This window comes from Erigeron canadensis, chromosome 9, assembly GCF_010389155.1.
Source record: "Erigeron canadensis isolate Cc75 chromosome 9, C_canadensis_v1, whole genome shotgun sequence".
NCBI lineage: Eukaryota > Viridiplantae > Streptophyta > Magnoliopsida > Asterales > Asteraceae > Erigeron > Erigeron canadensis.
In genome coordinates this window covers 2,813,752-2,833,400 of record NC_057769.1, presented here as the reverse complement: position 1 = coordinate 2,833,400, position 19,649 = coordinate 2,813,752, and the positions used below count along the sequence as shown (strand labels likewise).

Here is a 19,649-nt window from a genome sequence, read left to right as displayed (position 1 = left end):
ATGAATGAAATTAACGATCCACTTTAATTACATCCATTATCATGTCTTATTTTTTACTTTATTTTTAGCCAATGAGTATATTTCAGAAAATTTAAAGAAAGGTTTTTTCCCCATTTACCCAACAATAGTACTTAATATATTAGTTATGTATATACACACAGTTAAATTAAAATAATGATGTATAAATTAACACGGTACCCTCGCAAATGTGGTAACGATGGCGGTGGTGGTGGTTTAGGGGTGGTGATGGCAGCAAATATTGATGGTGATGACATCGAGTGGTCTAGGTTAATGTAAAGATGATAGTGAAAATATTTTAAAAGATAAAGACATAGAGTGTGAATAATTAAGATAACAATTTAGGATGTAACTTAAACATTTTAAAAGCTTTTAGTTTAAAATAAAAAGCTAAAGCTCATGAAAAGCTTTCGAAAAGCTTGTGCCAAACATAACCTAAGAGTAAATTGAGTAATTTCTGATAACTCTTTTCATAGATGGCGTTTATTAAGAGTTTTCGTAATTTCACAACTAACTATTGTGTAACCATCTTTAAAAATAAGAGTAAAATGATTTTTATCAAAGAATAGAGATATATAGATTTTCAAAAGATTTTTAAAAACCTATTATACATCAAAAATAAACTCCTAAATAAATGGAAATACAAACATAAAATCTTAAAAACTTTCGGCAGAATATTATTAAAGTAAAAATCAACATACAAAATATTTGATAATATAAATAAGTATAATTATTATTACATTATCTAGTAAAAAAAAGAAGAAAACATGAAGTGATAAAACAGCAAGGGATTCTTAGATATCTCTTAAGACCTAAACGACAAAGATTGCAAAAGGATCAAAAAACTCACGCCAAATACTACAAGCGAGATACCAAAAAAACATCACCCATAGAGGTCGAACTACCGATTTTTACTCTGTAGTGTTTTCGATACGATCTTAAATAGGCCCCAAGGAAAGGCGAACAAAGCTTACAAAAAAATTGAGTGGGTTTTGAAACCATCATCCCATGTAATACAAAGCTTTCTACATCTATTCACAAAGCTTTCTAATCTATTCGCTATGTAGCACCGAAACGGATACGGCAAAGGGGCACGGGAACGGGAACGGCAAAACCAAAAAATTTAGAATACGGTTACGGCAAAGATACGACGATTAAAATATAAAAAATAAAAATATGTTTGATTTATATAGAGAGAGACTTGAGACTTGAGAGATTAAGTATAATTATATATGCATAATTTTATAATATATGTTTAATGGTGACTGATGATTATGGATTAAATTTTTACTAATCAATTTTGGAATAGCTAAAGCCTGATGGTGATCTCAATTGTATATTTAGTTGGTTTGTGTTTAGGGTATGCATAGTCGCAAGATGACAGTCGTTTTGTAATATAATAAACTCATTGAAACCCTAATATTAATTAGATACGGTATGAAAACTTCATAGAAACGTTTCGGTATATACGGAAACTTTATAGAAACGTTTCGGTATATACGAAAACTTCAAGGAAACGTTTCGTACGCGTTTCGTATGAGTTTCCGTTCCCATAGAGTTTCCGAAACGGGTACGACTACCTATTTGGAGTATAGTCTATTCGTAGCCCACAAATAGGATTGAGCCACAATACAATCAAACAAAAAGCCCGTATGATTCTAACCTAGGAGAGAAAACTTGTCATTCAAATATATCCAAATATGTATAGCTTCAATACATGACATCTTCTTGATGGATTTAATGTGCATGTCTTCAATACGTTGGAAAACACCTAAACTTGAAATATCAAAAGGTTGAAGCTCAAGCCATGTAAATATCAATCTCCACAGTTTGCTTGCAATTATGCAATTCAAAAATAGATGAAAAGTAGTTTCCAGACCATTCAAAGACAAAGGACAAATAACCGGAGGAATATCAATACCTTTCAAAGATAAGTTTATTCAGGAAGGAATACGATCTAAAAGCACTCTCCAAACTAGAATAGTTACCTTTCTAGGAACCAAACAACTCCAACAAGTGGAAAGTCCATCAGGTAGCGTATGTCAACATGTTCACGAACATCTTTAATAACAAAGTCTGAAGAGTTTGATAAATTCCAATGCCATCTATCGACACTTTCATTCAAGTGATTTAACACAACAATATTGAGAGACGCGACTAATATCATCCATTCACTTTCCAAACACTATCTGAATAACAATCGGGTTAACAGATAGGGATATAACACAAAGCCTACCTTTACAGCTGGACTGAGGATTAAATCACCAATAACCCAAACTCCATTTGCAGGATGGCAAATCAGCATTAACTTTTACCTTTACGGGAACCGGACTAAAGATTGTGAACAGCTTGCCGAATGGGAGCTTGGTTTAAGAAGGCGATAGGCGCACAAAAGAACATGACTTATTTGTAACTGATAAGCATACATATAGGTTATATATATTTAGTTCTTATAAACATAAGTAAACTTTCTTACTAAACTAATACTTAAAGGTACACCATCTACTTGCTACTTATTATCTCCAAAAAGGATCCTACAAAAATCAAGAAAATGGAATAACAAGTTACATAAATCATGTAAATAAGCAAAAAAAAAAGAAAAAGGCAAATGTCCAGGAACCCTTTAGCTCTGTAGAAGAATTTTTCCTCTCAAGCTAGCGACCATACCTCTTCATATGTACATACTAGCGCTTCGAATATATGTATATATATATTTTTTGAACGGTTGAACTAATCATTTGCTTTACCCTAGAGCTTCGAATACTAACACAAAGTTTGTAAGCCATAATCAACTAGGGTAATCACACACGGTTATCTGCAACTGGGGTTCAGCCACTGGCTGCCTGACAAAAGCCCGCCTCCACCAAATCTCAAAAGCTCTCTGTATATTTGGACAATCGTCACCTTTTTCAAGAAACCGATCAAACCAACTCATCAAGAGAGCCTGTTGTTGAGACAATGGTAATGTAAGAATAATCTGGCTAAGCCCCTCTTCAATTAACCTCCGGTCAATCATTTTTGACCCACGTTTGATCCAACCAAAATCATCATATAGAGCTTCCAACCATGTCGAAAGCAGAGCCAATCGAGTCTCTTTTGGCACCAAAACATTCCCTCTACCGATTGCAATACACAGTTGTGCAGTGATCCTGCTGATTTTATGCCTATACATTATTGGAACCTTTGCATGAAGCAAAGCAACCTCATTTTGATCAGACCATAGCTTCACAAATTCTTCACAAATCCTTTTTTCAATCAAGATATCAACAACCCATTCAAGATTATCAGCTTCTCGGGCTATGTCACTCATCATCCCCCTGTTTTCATTAGAAGATGTTGCTTCAGATAAGCAAAGTATAAGCGAAGTGAGACATTTGTGACATATAGTATACAGAGTGTCTTTGGAGATTTCAAGTTTATTGTGAGAATAACTATAATCTGAACTCGATTGCTCTTCTTTAAGTAATCTTGACACTAGTGCTTTCATTTCTTTACGGGCTTTTTCATCTTTCCCTTGTAAAACACCAGTGAATAAGCTCAAAAAAACGTCATCAATTTTTGAAGAAGACGATGGCTCCGAAGCTACTCTTTGTAAAACTTCATGATCATTATGAAGGTGAAGTTCATTAAGGTTCAAGATTACTCGCTCTTCATCTTCTTCTGACCAAGGAATCGCTTCTAAATACTCTAAACATGATGTTATCCCATCATCAAACTTCAATGCATCACACACCTACAAACAGGAAGAATAATACAAATGTCAAGGGTTGGCCTTAATCTGAGATGGTAATTCTCCAAACACAAGTACGATAATCAAATGACTGACTAAAAAAAAGGACCTAACATGCAATCCTATAACTAGTCTACTGGAACCGATAATAATCGGCTACTCATCCACTAGCACAAAAGTAAGGATCCTAATTTTGACAGAGTAACTTCTGGATCTGCTCCATTGACCCATCCGTGTCTAATTCGACCCGTTTCTTTCTGTTTCGAGAATAGTTAACATAGGATATTTATCAATTTTGGGCCCAAAAGTCGACTTGTCCTCAAGTTGAAAGGAAGGAAAATGCTGTGACAAGAGATCATAATTTCCCATGTAGCTTCTTCATTCGGATGGGTTGCCCATGTGATTAATACTTCCAAAACCAACTTATCAGCCTCGTGAACCCAGCAATGATCGAGAAAAAGCTGAGGTTGAATGTCCAGCACCCAATCTTTAGTGATCGGTAAAGATACTGGTGGGGTCGAAGGAATTTGGCCCACATCTGGTTTCAACATCAACATATGAAACACAAAGTGGATTTGGGACTGATACGAACCCATCCCATAATAGGCTCGTATCATGCTACAAGCTAGGTGTAGAACTCACTCCCAAAAGCTAGCTCAAAGGAGGAGGGGACACCTAGGCTTATAAACCACCAACCAATCCCATACTTGGCCGATGTGGGATCATATCAATACCCCACCCTTTGAAGAGCCAACATCCTCGTTGGTCACGGCTATGTTGGTCACGGTTGGCACCCTTCCCTTGGGTCCAAGCCACCACTCCATAGGCCACCACTCCGAGCGTTAGAACCTCGAAAGGTAGGGCTAGCTCTGATACCAATTGATACGAACCCATCCCATAATAGGCTCGTATCATGCTACAAGCTAGGTGTAGAACTCACTCCCAAAAGCTAGCTCAAAGGAGGAGGGGACACCTAGGCTTATAAACCACCAACCAATCCCATACTTGGCCGATGTGGGATCATATCAGGGACTCTGGTGGTAATTCCAATTCATAAGGAACAAAATCCATTCCATCCAATCGGCTTGGATGGTATACAATGTGGCTAACCATTGAATACCCCAAACCAAATCAGCCACTCCAATAGAAAACAAATAAAACTCCTGCATCGCCTTTAATCAGCTATTTGTACTGAGACATGTTTGCAGATTTGACCACAACGGATAATGTCTCCGTTACTGATTTGTACCCCGAACGGTTATACTATGCTGGTGATCAACTTGAGCTCATTTACCAGGACATCAAAATAACATTGTGGGTTGATCCCCATTATTCAGAATAAGTACTTCAGTTGACTGTAACATGCCTTGTACTTTCATTGTAGTCGGCTGGGAATTCCCTAAAATAGCATGTAAGCTGATTTTCCGCATATCATCCCCCTGTTCTGTGTGTTGACTGTTGAGTACTTTCAGAGTGCTGCTATTTGGGAAATTTCATCCGTTCCAAGTACCTTTAAGGTGACGGTTTTGCATCGGTGCCCCAGGCCATACTTGTCCGCGCATCAGAAGCATTCTCCTTTAAGATACCGAGCTTGCCTATTTGTACCGGAGATCCAAAGAGGTAGTTTGTTTGCCACAGTTATGATCGGTTTGTCTTCAGGTTGGTAAATGTTGGGTTAGGGGTGTCCAGGTCGTTTGCTTCACAGGTCGTGCGTGGCTAAATTTGAATACAACTCAAAGGCTATGCTCATGGCCTTATAGACCGTCCTCGGTTTCTGGATTCGGACGTTCGCCTTGAGTTCTTTTAAACTGTTAAGAAACATACCCAATAACCAATGCTCTGGCTAATTGGTGACCCAAGAAGATTGCCTGGCCAATCCCAACCTATAAGTCCCAGTTTGTCGAATACTGCATAAGTGTTCGTGTCTGTGTTTTAAAATTCAGCTGAACTGAAATTCTTTAGCATGTCCGGAACCGGTTCCTCCCAAAACTTGATAGTCTGATACTCTGATCGGCGGATAACCACAAATAAAAACCCGATGTATCCCCTTCCACGTGCAGGGACGCCACATCAACCTTTCCGTCTTTTGGAATGTGGTAGTAACAAAAGGACTTCTCAGCCTTGAGGATCAGAGTCTCCATCGCTGGAAGTGCAGAGATGCCACCTTTTGGCGAAGATGACTCGCCAACGTCATTTTTTCCAGAGACATTATGTGATTTTCTTTCGATTGAGATTTTTTAGTTGGTCTACATCTCCCTCCATGGAATCGAGTTTTGCCATAAACGCTGCAAACTGAGTGGTTACCTAACATTTGATCCTATAACTACGCTACCAGAACAAATAATAGCGTCCCACTCAGCCACATTTTTGACCGAGTAACTTCTGGGTCTAATTGGACCCGTTTCTCTCTTTTTCGAGAAAAGACTAACATAGAATATTAATCAGTTTCACTGTCATTCAACTCAAGTCACTCGCATTTTCTTGTTCCAAAATTATCACTCAATTTTTTAGATCAATTATCGTTTTATAATGTTAAAACTTTTTGTTAAAAAGACGATATGCAAACCTGGTTATATGTTCTCACATGGCACACCCTTTGTGTAATAAGTTCATACAAAACTCATGACTTATGACACCAGATCAGACAATATATACAATTGGCATGCCACATCAACATTTATAACTGGTAATATACGTGGTTGGTCAAATTTTCACATAACTGAAACAAAATGGAAGCTTGATTGGTCAGATTAGTGGTATTGGCCCAAGAATGATGCAACCTCGTTGGACTCTAAGGTTCAAAAGGACCATGTTTTGAAATTTGAATCTATAATTAGCATGAACCTTAAACTTACTTATCTAACACTTTTGTTAATGGCAGTATAACTATAGAAGGGTTTAGAGCATCAAAAGATAAGAAACTATCCATGAATGTACATTGTGTGTAACCAACTTCAATTTTGTTCATTTTATGTATATAACTTGTTTTTTTATCCAATTCGTGTAACATTTTACCAGCTAAATAGTTAGTCGGTTACCAATTGACTTTTGTTGAATTAAACCTTTGGGATTAGTGTTTCATAATGTAAGAAACTATCCACAAATATAATTGTGTGTAACAAATTATGCACAAATATTCCTTTGTATGTGGCATCGACCGGATTTAGCCGGTTTATTACACGAAAAAATGTTACAATGAACAAAATTGAAGTTGGTTAATTTAGAATCTAACATACCTACTACATGTTTGCACCAAAATGAGACAAATCCACATCAATATATACAAAACTATAGCAAAATCTCAAAAAAAAAAAAAAATCACAAATGCATGTATGTATAGATATATATATACCTTGAGCAAGCCCAAGATCTTAGAAACAGATTCACCAGCCATCTTTTTTTTAGGATCATCACAATACATTAAAACCAAAGTCTCAATATAAACCTCAACATCATCACACTCACAAATCTCAACCGAATGATGGGCCCCACTTCTCCGACCCAACTTATCCTTAAAAAACCGGCTCCGACCCATCAACACTTCCTTATGAACATCCATTTCCACACTATACCCATCACGTGCCGTGACCGTGAGCTTCACATCACCAAAACCCAAACCACACACACCCGGGTTTCTAAACGGGGCTTCGGATAAGACCCGGTTGACCCGTTCTTCTATTCGGGTACGGGTCGGGTCAATGGGTTGGGAATGTGGGTTGGTGGTGGTGTTATTATGGGCTTGTTCTTCTGACATCATTTCGAAAAGGGTCGGGCTGGGTGAAGATGTGGGTCGGGTCGGGTTGTCTGATGGTGGGGAAAGGAAGTAGTCTGAGATGAAGCCTTGTTTGAGCATTGTGGAAACTTGGTTTTTGGATTTGGATAGATCGGATAATGATGCCATTTTGATGTAAAATGACAGCCAACAATTTTGTTCGACTGTTTGGTTTTTTCAGTACTGTTTTTGAAAGTGAAAGAAAGTGGAATCCTATGATCACTGAAATTGTAGGTTTGCTTTATTGAAGTGTGTGAAAGATGATAATATGGGGTTACTTCATATATGGTCAAAATAATTGTCTCAGAGACTTAAAACATATTCCGTTGTAGTCTAGTTGGTTAGGATACTCGGCTCTCACCCGAGAGACCCGGGTTCAAGTCCCGGCAACGGAATTAACTTTTGTTTTGGAATTTTTAATTTTTTAAAGGTGTGAAAAAAAAAGTTGTTGTGATCAAGCTATACATTTTTGGTTTTAGTGATCATCAAAAACTACAATACTAAGTTAATCAAGTTGAAGAACATCGACACAATCAGCTATTTCAATAATGTTCATGAAAAGGGAAGTGTAATAAGGATCTCGCGAACCAGCAACAACGGAAATTAAAACCAACAAAATTTTGTCTCTGGAAACAACAACACAATTAGCACTGTAAATATTGATGTAACCCAAGTATTATGTCACAAAATTGATAGATTCAGTTTTTTTCATTAACAACTAATTTGGATCATCGCCGATAGACTATAGATTTAAGTTGATTTTTAAGTTCATGTTAGAAACTATCGAAATTATAGTCATACTCACCAACTAAAATAAGGTGGCATTATATATGCTACTTATAGCAACGCATTGTTAGATTGTTTGCTACCCACTTTGTGAATGGTTGCAATTTTTGACAACTTACCTACTATGATCTTCTACTCAACAAAATTTGTTCATGATATCTTCTTCCATATCTTGATCCATTTTCACAACTAAAAAAGATTTACTCAACCTATTGCCATGATTTCACATTTCTATTTTGCAACAAATAAATGGAATCCATTTACAGTGTGAACATAAATTGTAAAATGGAAGTTACTAAAGCTCACATAAAACAAAATTTACAAAATGTAAATAACACAAATAATGTTAATTATCATTTATTTCTTTAAGCTATAATTCCATAACAAAAAGTACTTGAAATCCCTTTTTTACACCCTTTGACTGAAAATCATAAACTAAATTAACAAAAAAACACACACAAAATGGCAAAATGTTTCCACAACTTTTAGAAAACATTATTCTCCAAATCTTTAAGTCCAGGGTCAACCTCTTTGATGTTTTGATCTGCATTTGCTCCAAATACTGGAGTCTCCAGCTTAGGAGGATTCTGTAAGAATCATAGAAACAACATGAATGTTTTTTATCCAAACACCGGCGACAAGGATAAGATACTGAAAAAGAGATTCAAGGAGAAATTTTTTGTTAATAATTTTACCTGACATCGAATTAAAGCCCAGTTGATACCACGAAAGAATGGGTGTCGTTTCACCTCACTTGCACCTTCGTGTGAACCCAACCGGTTCTTTGGATCTCTATGCAACAATCTATAAATCAACTGCTTGGCTGGAAGGCTTACCTGTATTATTACATTCATGTTCTTGTTGGTTTCTTGATCTTATGATATCTTATGATGTAGAAACATGAAAAAACACGAGTGGACTATAGGTGGCAAAATGGATGGGTAGAATGGTTTGAAAATGGTTGGACTGGCGTGCAAACACATTTTTCTCTTTAAACTATTGAACATTATAATTAAGTAATGTGTTAGATATCATCCAAAAAAACCTATATTACTAAGATAATAATGTTAGTTTTCTTCTAAAAAACACTATCAGGTTTTCTACTAAGATAATAATGTTAGTTTTCTTCTAAAAAACACTATCAGGTTTTCTACATTCTGAATACACTCTGGATAACTTTTAACCCGTTTGTTCAGATTCAACTTTAGCTTAGTCTTTAAATTTACCCATTTCACCTTTCGAAGAAAAAACAAAACCAAAACTGACTAAAAAATGCACTTATAAGAAACGCACCGCTATGCTACCAGGAAACTTGAGATCTTTATGAAGAACATTGGCAAATGTTCTTTGCCTCGTCTTTCCTCTAAATGGTGTGTACCCGTAAAACATTTCATATAGAAGAATACCTATAAATTTAACCAGAAAGCCTTAGATTTCTCAGAACCAGACGATTCTCTATATAGCAACTTATAAAAAATAAAAAGTATTACCAAGCGCCCACCAATCCACTGCGCTAGAATGCCCGGCTCCACTTATAATCTCCTAAAGATTTCAGAAAACATCAGATAATATTCCAAGAGTTGAGGTAAATGTAAGTGATAGGGAACTAAACAAACCGGAGCTATATACTCTTCTGTTCCAACAAAAGAATTGGAAGCCCGCACTGGCTCAGCCATGAAAATGGGATTCTGATGACCTTTATGATGCTTCTTCTTCTTCTTTTCACTTATTTCTGGAATCAAAAGCTGAATCACGAAGTTAAAAACTTACATTAGCATACAAATTAACCTAGCTAGAGCATAATCTAGACATATTACATTAAATTGCAAATTATGAAACTATTGAAGCTTTCGGTTATTACTGTTTGTAAATCTTATGAAATTCTAGATTCTCATTAATATTTCGTTATTTTATGTAGATTTTAACTGTAGCTTTAAATATTCACTTTAGGCCGAATTGAACCTGCAAATATTGTCGTCTTGTATAAAGAACCCATAGTATATTGGAGTATGTATGTAATTGATCGTCTGTAAAGTAGTTGTGTTGCTATCATTTACTAAAAAATACATAAAGAAGTGAACGAGAATGTAGAGATACCTGAGGCTTGCAAGATGTCAAGCAAGAAAGGTCAAAATCTGTCAAAGCTACATGTCCGGTGCTTTGTATCAATACATTTTCTGGCTTCAGATCTCTGTATATAATACCTGCACCACCAATTTACGACAGTTCATTTCTGATGACGAGAGATATATATCGGTTCAGTTAAAGTGACAGTTGAGTAATATATCAGATAATTAACTGGTGTTGAGAGGATCTAATTATTCAGGCACATTTCTATTAAAAGTTAAAATGAAGATTCAGATAGATACTTTCAGATGTCAGAACAGACATACACTACTTAGTCGCTATAAGGAAAGGATCGTTAATATGGTAGTTCATCTGCTAATAATTGGAAAATATGGTGTACCTTGACAATGAAGGTATTCTAACGCCACAAGCACCTCTGCAGCATAGAATCTGCAAGGATAAACATACGTGTCACATTTAGCTCAATTTTATGTTATTACAATCAAGATGTGTGACTAAGATTAGTGACAGCCATCAATTTGGTGACTTGAACAGCTAGTGACTACCCAAGTTTGGTTAATTATTAGATGGCAACCTTTTGCAATTGGTCACTTAGGAGAATCACTATGGCAGCTAGTGAAGGCCAAACTTTCCATTACCATATTTTAGTGACTACAATTCTACCTAGATTGACCAATGAATAGGATAATTACAAGTTTGATTTTCATTGTATACCTGACGGCATCTTCCTTCAAGACCTTCATCGGTTGTCTATCTAAAAGCATAAAAAGTTCCCCGCCAGGACAGTAGTCAGTGATCAAACAAACATGAGTTGGAGTCTGCAAAGATTTTCATTTGACTATAATTACTTTCTGGAAGCTAATTACACAATATAACGACTTGTAAAAGATGACAGTATGAAACAGTTGCAATAAGTAACCTGAAATGATGCATATAATGCTGGAAGAAAAGGATGGTCTAAGACGTCTAAGATATCTCTTTCTGCGCAAGCTCTATGCACCTAGTTCGTTTGAAATAGTATACAGTGTTTGTCACTAATAACGACGACAAAAAGTTTATAGCACAAATGGAAGGAAGCTACACGAGGGAATATTGTCATAAAAAAAAGTTTAATGCTCTTACTTTGTTACGGTTGATCATGACACCTTTATCCATTGCTTTCATAGCAAAAAGTTCACTAGTTCCACATAACTCAACCAAATGAACACTACCCGTATCACCAGATCCTAGAGGCTTTATCGGCTTAAAATGCTTCAGTCCTAGCTTTTCTCCACTCTCCATAACCTACAAAAACAACAAACAGATAATATATCAGTATCGATCACATAAAGTTCTAAGGACCACTAGACATTTTACTGTAACAGTACCTTTAAAATAGCTTTCCAAGCTGATGTATCCTTTCTATGAGGCTTCGGGTGAACTGTATTCGAATGTTTTGCCCATAGATCTTCTGGGGTCTGTGTAAATATGGTCAAGAAACTTTAACGTGTATTCTACAATTTAATAGAGCTAGGAATATTCTTTTAAATAACTAGTGTCTTACCATATTAGCATCTGGAAGTTCTCGTACTGCTACATCAACATTTTCTGCAGTTTCTTTCACCTGAAATGGCAGCAGATACTTAGCAAACACTAAAAATGTACACGCTGACTTCAAATTGTGATTGTAGTCTGGCAATTATCATATTGTGATTACCAGAAGTGCGCCATCTTTAGCAGTAGTTTCAGGGATACAATTGTGAAGTGGCTCAACATGCTGACTTCCGTCTAATTGCACTCCTATGAAGTATTGTACTTCTCCCTACAAAAAAAAAGAGAGAATAAAAGAGATAACATTATATATTTGTTTGTAACGTTTTGTTGAGTAAGTAGGAAACTTGTGCGTGTATCAGATAGTTGCACCTTTTGATCACGCATAGGCTGAAGATGAAACAGGTTCCAGAATTTTTTGCCTGATTGATTGCCAAGAAAGGAAAGGGTTTAGAAACATATAAATAGACTTGTTTTTCTTTAAGACCTATAGGATTCACGCAAACATATAAATCATGTAGAATGTATTTAGGTGTTGTTGGGAAGAAATTCCCATTAAAAAATGTAATTATAATTGTGCTCATGGTATGTAGTCCAGTGAATATAATGTTGATCTTGTGATTAAACAGTTAATGCTTGAAGACATGTCATACTTGCTAAAGTGGGATTAGCTATCATGTCACCGAATCAACACAAGACAACCGAAGTTGGTCAGAGATTTTTGACAAATCACTTGTTGACCCAATGTACTCATTGACAACATCACAAGTGTCTGTCACTTGTCCATAGGAGGGAAATGTTAAATTGCAGGTTGGGCAGTAAAAAGGTTTCTGCAAGGTAGAACATGTGTGATACAACAAAAGTAGTATGGATAGTTGTCTCGAGCCTTGACCATAACAAACCCTTTTAGTAAAAGTTGGTGGGGAAAAAAAAAAACCTTTTAAGGGAATGTTTGTGTAAGTACAAGGAAAGCATTGAATGTTCTAGTACGATTCCTTAGGATGTGTGACACATTGAATGTCTACTTATATATAGAGAAAGTTTGTCAAAGGTTTAAGGTATCGAATCACATCTGTATTCTAGCCTATGTAACGTGAGTCGTTATTATACTCCGTATAATAGTGATCAGTGAGCATCTTATCTTGAAGAGAGTGTATAGTGTTCTATCTTAAACATTTAAAGTGTGTCTTGTGTTTAAGAATATGAGTATCTTATTTGTCATTCAATCAAGTGTATTTTATGAGTTGTACATTAAAAAGTAATACTTTGTGTTTTGTATTCTATTATGTTCCTCTTTATTTATGAAACTTGGAACTAACAGGTATGCAGCTTCCAAAATAAAGGATAAAATGATCTATACCAGTTTTCGTATAATTGATGAGTTGTACAGTAACCTCTCTTTGGTTATCAATTGCTTCTCTTATTTTCTTGACAGTTGATGGATCAGTTTCAGGCCCTTGAAGAAACCTTCAGTAAATAAAAAAAATGACAGATACACATTATAACCCGTTGCGAAGACTTAGTCATATTTGAGTCATTACTACTGAAAACTTGTGCTAAATGAGCTGTTTATTAGAGAATAAAGGTTAGTTCTAAACATTTGTTTCAAATACCTGCAATTTCTTCCCAGAATCTCTTCACGACTATACTCAGTTAACTCTAAGAAGCTATCTGATGCGAAAATCTAGAAAGCAAGATCGATCATGTAACTGATAATTAGAGGATTTGACTTCACTTGTGTAACAATTAATAGGATCATATGATTTATAGATAGTTATAAACATCCATATTTTATAGGGGTAAAGACAATACAAAACCATTAATTAACAGATTTTACTGAATATTTGAATTAATCCACCCAAACCAAATTATCCGGTGTAATTAACCAATGTTAATTTTGGTTTTAATTAAAGATAGCCCTTAACACACAGGAAAGTACAGTTGTACTTCCAAACACTCCTACTTAAGTTAGAAGACTTACAATGGGATTATCGGGAAGTCTTGGATCTGTAATGACAAAGTTTTTCTCTATACGTTCAAGTGTTGTCGCTAAATCAATACCCTTTCTCATTTCCTTCTTTCGTACTTTGTCGTCTAAACTTTCAGGCCTTGAATCGTCCCTTTGAGGCTCAAAAGCATCATCATCATCATCACCCTCACCATCAGTATCTTGAATATTAATGTCCCCGTCGAATCCATCATCAAACTCATCACTACTTTTACGGTTTTTCTTCTTAATCCTATATATCATGAACAAGTTCAGTCAAAATATTGTTTAAACCGTCCTCGGTAAGGTGATGATATGTAGACCACCATTTTTTAGCCGTAGATCACCAAACATGTTGTATAAGTGTTGTATTGTACAATCATATAAAACATGTTTGATGGTGTACAGCTAAAAAATGGTGGTGTATAGATCAAATCCAATAATAATATTATTGTACTAATCAACTATATATTTAAGATATTGTTACGTACCCCATGAAAGAAATCCGCTTTGATTTTTTCTGCTTCTTTTCTGGTACTTCATGGATTGACTGCATGGTGGTGATTGTTCTGACTCCAGCATGTGAATTCCGGCGATGAGGAGGTGGCGGTGGAGGAAACATAGTCTCAGCAGATTTTCTCCGACCAAAACTTAACACGTCATTTTTCTCTTGGTTGGTTTTGTTTCTTGAATCCATCGCAAATGGGTGACGATTGGTTGACTCACTTACTGATCTTGGTCGTTTCACTGCCTCCACCAACTCGGTCACTGAACTCGTTGCCATATCTTTTTGCCTTGCTACAAGAGTTCCACCAAATCACAAAATTAGTATAAACATTACAACTAATTTAAAAGTTGTGCATATTTTTGTTAGATTTTCTTTTTTCGCCACATTTGTAAATAAGAAAAGATTGAAATGAGTACCATCATATCGAATTAATGATTCAGGCAACCCGTTTGGGCGTAGTGTTTTCTCTTTCGTCCCTTCTGTATGCTTGGACACCTCCACTTGCATTCTGTGTATAATCAAGATGAAAACCGAATGTAACCAAACAAATTAATCGGTGACAGAAATCAAATGTACAATAGTTTCCACCTACAATACAACTTAACACACTTAAGATCGTAGTTAAGAACACTATAATAGCTTAAAGTCCATATGCTTGTCACAACTAGCTACACTAACAATTAAACGTTATGCTTTAATTAGTTTTTTTAAAGTTCCTTTTTGTTTTTGCTTTTTTTGACTGGATATGTAGCTTAATATGTGCAAAACTTCCACACCATAGTAAAGTGCTAAGTGTGTAACAACAAAGAGTTTGCGGTTACAAATCCCGAAAACAGAGTTTAGTTGCAACTAGTGGGGTTACAGAGCCAATCTAACCATAAAGAATGATGTTTTTTTTTGTTGCAGTTGACAATCCAGCTGTGGGAGAGCAGTTCAGGTTTTGCATGTTCTGGTTAGCTGGAAAGGACTAGTTTCTTGACTCAGATGTACACACCCTAACCAGGATAATTATGTTACCGTTTTCAAACTCTTTCCCTGGCCATCCAGATCAATGTTTAGTTACGGAGGTTCGGGCCTGATATCTTTTGTAAGGACATCAAAACACCTTACCACTAGGCCACCTTGGAGGTGTTTAAATCCTAAATTCCATATCAATGCAGTCACTAAATTGGGTTGGTGCCTAAAACATAGCTAAATTAGTCCATATCATAGTTTCCTCACTAATTGTAATTTAAGTCTACGACAAGTTAGTACAGCAGTCAAGATTGGCCTCTAGAGCGACCGTAACAAGTCGAGTCTAAAATTTTGGACCATTTGATGATCAACATCAATGAGCATGTGAAAGCCATCCGCTGAACTTTGGACTGTTTGTGTTCAAATAAAATACTTGATAAGATAAATCATATAAGTCAGATTAGAGCATTATTGAGAAGTTGGATTAATTTAAAGAAAGGTGGACCAGAGTCATACATATAGATAACAAAGACTAGACCTTTAAGACCCATCACCTCACAATGTGGTGCCCATGGCTCTAAATTGACCATGTCCCTCCCTCATCCCCTTACCTAATGACTCCAAATACAGAATTAAATGAAACAACTATATTTGTGGATATTTTTGGCTATGAATATTGTAAGAAAATGTATGTATCGTGTTCATCGCCCGAACACTCATATGGTTCTTGACAAAAAGATCTATGAAGGCAAGTTAAATACTTATCTAATAGATTTAGATGGTCTTATAATGAAAACTAAATGTCAAAATTGTACAAGTCATGTGGGGCTTGCTTTGAATGGAGCTCACATTTAGGCTTGAGAAAGAATTTTTTTCTGTAGATATATATATGGTTGAAAATGAAGTATCAAGATGCGTGTCAACATCATATAGACATATACGACCATACAGGTTCAGATACAAAATTATCATTTTTAACGACCTCAACCGATATAAAATCTCCAAAAGAAACATAACCTTGAAGGCATAATACACATAGATGTGCCAAATTGGCAACTAAATGTATATTAGCTCATGCCCGAAAAAAACGTATCATTACTCATAATCTAATTATACGAATACAATCATAGAACATTGATGCTTGAGACTGCTATACATTTCGGATTAATAATGCATCTAGCCAATATAAATATTTAACATGTGCATTAGTGATTTTCTCTTTTTCTCATATAAGTTGAGTGCTCCACTTTGTGTTAATTTTTTATGCATGTGTCTATATATATATCTTCTATGGTATATACACACTTTTTGATTGTCATGTATTATATAAACACATGACAACTAATTAACTTTATGTTTGTCTCTAACTAAGTTGCATTCAAAGCAAAAAAAATATATAGCTAGAACTTTATACAAACTTCTTTACAAGTTGAAATACCAACACAAAACATTTATTTACATAATAAATATAATCAGCTTATCGATAAGTAAAACACTTAGTGACCTTAAAGTAAAAAAAATAATTACTTTAATTTATCAATTAAGCCTAGACTCACATGTGAAGTTTTAAAGATGTGGTTTCAATCATTTGGGGTGTCCAGATCATGTGGAATTATGATTGAGGTATTGTACCGGAATCATATGACTCATACATGAGGTATTAATACTCTTTTATAAGATATAATTTTTTTAATTTATGATTTATCCACGTATGAGATAAAAGTTTCCTAAGACTAATATTAATGGTACTATTTAAGAAGAAGAGGCGAAGATTAAGTAATAAGATTGAAAAAACTAAATAATTACCCGATGAATTTGAGGGTCTTGCCAGATTCATCCTTGATGGGTGAAACGGTGAGAAGGTTCCAAAAAGGGGACCCATCTTTCTTGTAGTTGAGTAGTCTGCCGCAGTATGTCGTACCCTTTGACAGCGCATCCCTGATTTTAGCCACATCTTCCGGGTCCGTGTCTGCACCCTGTAAGAACCGGCTGCAACCCAACCCAAACCCATTCTTTTCAATCAAATCCTTTTCTTTCGAATAATAATTATTCAAACATATAGTTTAAAAGCTTCATTTAGAGTTAAGTTAAACATATTTAACCGACTCAACCATTTCACTTTCAATGTTACATGGGTGTTGATCATATTTAGACTTGTGAATTTAATAAATTTATGTCTGAACATTCCTAATTGACTTATAACGAATTAAGTAATTTTTTTTTCCCGTTAAGCCTAGCTATTAGGTTCTAAATAAACAACGTTATAATTACGCGATATGTACGTACCAGTTTCGGCCGATAACTTCTTTAGAAGTATAACCAGTCATTTTGAAGAATCCGGCACTTGCATATAAAATGGGATAGTCGGGTTTTGTGGCATCAGAGACCACAAATGTTTGTTGAAATGTCGATAACGCATCCTTCAAATCCTCCGATACCCTTGGGAATCCTCTTTCTTTACCTACATATATATATATATCATTAATTAATTGTTACATTGATGATCAATTAGGAAGCTAGTCTATACAAAAATAATTACTAATGGTAAATATAAACGATCAAATTATTTGCAATTTTAATCAAACAGTAGTAATAACTTACTCGATGTCAAAATGTTTGGAAATGAACATCAAAATAGTATGATTTTAATTTATTCATACTCATTTTGGTAACAAACAGCAGCTTTTTAAAAGATACTATATATATCTTTAAATCCAGACTTTATAAATAACAGTCACTAAACTTAGAATAGTGACTCTTTTCATATATCACTTAAACGACTTGTTTTTTTTTCTTCTCTAAAAAAGTGAAGTTATTCTGATATTACAATTACTCACAATACATTTTGGAAACGAATCATAGATTCTAATTGTAGTAAGTAATCAAGTAATAATCAATACTCACCTAATCCATCATCTGATATATCACTAGAGCTCTGAACCGAATTACCCGAATCCCTCCTATTCGAACCCGGTTTAGCATTCGAATCCTCACCAGAAGTTCTTACTTTCACTCCTTGAGGCTTACCGGTCTCAGTATCTTTTTGTAAAACCAGACCCCATTCAGCCGCCCTTTGTTCTGCGGCACCCATTACACCCCCTGGTGACTGTGGTGCCGCAGCAGCAAAGGACGGCAGCTGGGGCGGATAAGGATCTTTAAGGGCCATCCATGACTTATTTATCTCATCAGCTGGCAATCTGCCTGAATGAGAAGCTGTTAGGCCCACATTATGATCATTAATAATTATATCTGCCGATGGTGGTGGCGGCGACGGTGGTGGTGGTTCTGGGTTGTTTTGTGGCGACTCCGCCCATGATCGCCATGCGGGTTGTGACCGAAACGGTGCAGTAGTTTCATGTGATGATGGGTTGAATACTTCAAGTGAGCCACGAACGTCTCTTTGAGCTAGTTGGAATAATGGTGTTGGCTTGTTTTGTGCATGTTCTTTTTGCTCCATTTTCTTTTATCTATTTGATCAACATGCAAAATATTATATATCACATCTATATCTATATATAACTACATATACTTAAATGGAATAGGAAAGTAAAAGGAAATAAAGAATATGTAATACAAACTTTAGAGAAAAGAAAGATGAGATAAGGAAGATATATAAGTGGTTAGTGGTGTGAATGAACAGTATAAAGAATTGAAGAACAAAATACATGCCCATATGGTAGGATATTTTCTAGTGTTGATGTTACATTTGATAGTAACATGAAATGAAGTAAGTGGTCGATATTTAATATGCAAGGGTAATATTGTCTCTTAGTTAATATAGTTTTGGTGAAGTGTAACTTAATGACCACAAGAATTTGGAAAGGAAAAAGGTGGTTTGGAAAATATGTGTTAGGAAGACAAATATACCCTTAACAATATGTTCTATCATCATTAATTTAGCTTTTTGTGGGACTTAAATTACTTATATTGGTGATATACAAAAATGCTTTTTAAATAAGAAATAAAAATGTAGAGGTGTCAACATTGTATGTTAATTCCTTTTATTTATTAGGAAGATCATATGTATTAAAACAGAAAAAGACACTCATGTTTGGTATCAACTTAAAAACATAGCTATTTGTTTAAGTATCTAACTGTTGTATCTACATAATGACTTAAAGGGTGAGAGCTTATTTTTTCTCTTTTCATTTCTAGAATATGGAACTAAGCTTGCATTTGATTGCAAAATTAGTAATCAAAGTTTTCAGCTTCTTAAGTTGTTCTATATATTGTTTTAAAAAACAAACAAATAATATATGAATTATTTACAATTAAT

At 35.3% G+C, this 19,649-nt stretch overlaps 2 protein-coding genes and 1 non-coding gene across 3 annotated transcripts; 1 reads left to right on the top strand and 2 right to left on the bottom strand.

Moving 5' to 3' along the window:
• Window positions 1–2,404: 2,404 nt before the first annotated feature.
• On the bottom strand, window positions 2,405–7,732 carry LOC122581266 (BTB/POZ domain-containing protein At5g60050). The gene is made up of 2 exons (XM_043753456.1): window positions 7,101–7,732; window positions 2,405–3,751 (listed from the first exon to the last, which is right to left on the bottom strand). Exons 1-2 carry the CDS (start codon window positions 7,647–7,649, stop codon window positions 2,807–2,809), a joined length of 1,494 nt encoding a protein of 497 aa, XP_043609391.1. The 5' UTR covers window positions 7,650–7,732; the 3' UTR covers window positions 2,405–2,806.
• Window positions 7,733–7,842: 110 nt separating this feature from the next.
• TRNAE-CUC lies at window positions 7,843–7,915 on the top strand. The gene has a single exon. It is a non-coding gene; the product is annotated as a tRNA-Glu (tRNA).
• A 723-nt stretch (window positions 7,916–8,638) lies between these two features.
• Window positions 8,639–19,038, bottom strand: LOC122581265 (phototropin-1). The gene is made up of 22 exons (XM_043753455.1): window positions 18,278–19,038; window positions 17,660–17,834; window positions 17,180–17,362; window positions 14,836–14,927; window positions 14,403–14,709; window positions 13,906–14,164; window positions 13,538–13,608; window positions 13,285–13,391; window positions 12,297–12,346; window positions 12,091–12,195; window positions 11,938–11,997; window positions 11,762–11,851; window positions 11,517–11,678; window positions 11,314–11,394; window positions 11,109–11,212; window positions 10,774–10,823; window positions 10,404–10,510; window positions 9,923–10,051; window positions 9,797–9,848; window positions 9,600–9,712; window positions 9,002–9,142; window positions 8,639–8,893 (listed from the first exon to the last, which is right to left on the bottom strand). The coding sequence occupies exons 1-22, from the start codon at window positions 18,828–18,830 to the stop codon at window positions 8,792–8,794; spliced, it is 3,093 nt and encodes a 1,030-aa protein (XP_043609390.1). The 5' UTR covers window positions 18,831–19,038; the 3' UTR covers window positions 8,639–8,791.
• Window positions 19,039–19,649: the final 611 nt, after the last annotated feature.

Bases quoted from the DNA above. Each gene is read 5' to 3' on its own strand.
- LOC122581265 (XM_043753455.1), bottom strand. From the start codon at position 18,830: ATGGAGCAAAAAGAACATGCACAAAACAAGCCAACACCATTATTCCAA. The intron at 17,363-17,659 runs GTACGTACATAT...GTTGGGTTGCAG, and splicing joins GAAGTTATCGGCCGAAACTG to CCGGTTCTTACAGGGTGCAG. The intron at 13,392-13,537 runs GTATTTGAAACA...TATTTACTGAAG, and splicing joins ATTCTGGGAAGAAATTGCAG to GTTTCTTCAAGGGCCTGAAA.
- LOC122581266 (XM_043753456.1), bottom strand. From the start codon at position 7,649: ATGGCATCATTATCCGATCTATCCAAATCCAAAAACCAAGTTTCCACA. The intron at 3,752-7,100 runs GTATATATATAT...TCCTGTTTGTAG, and splicing joins AGATCTTGGGCTTGCTCAAG to GTGTGTGATGCATTGAAGTT.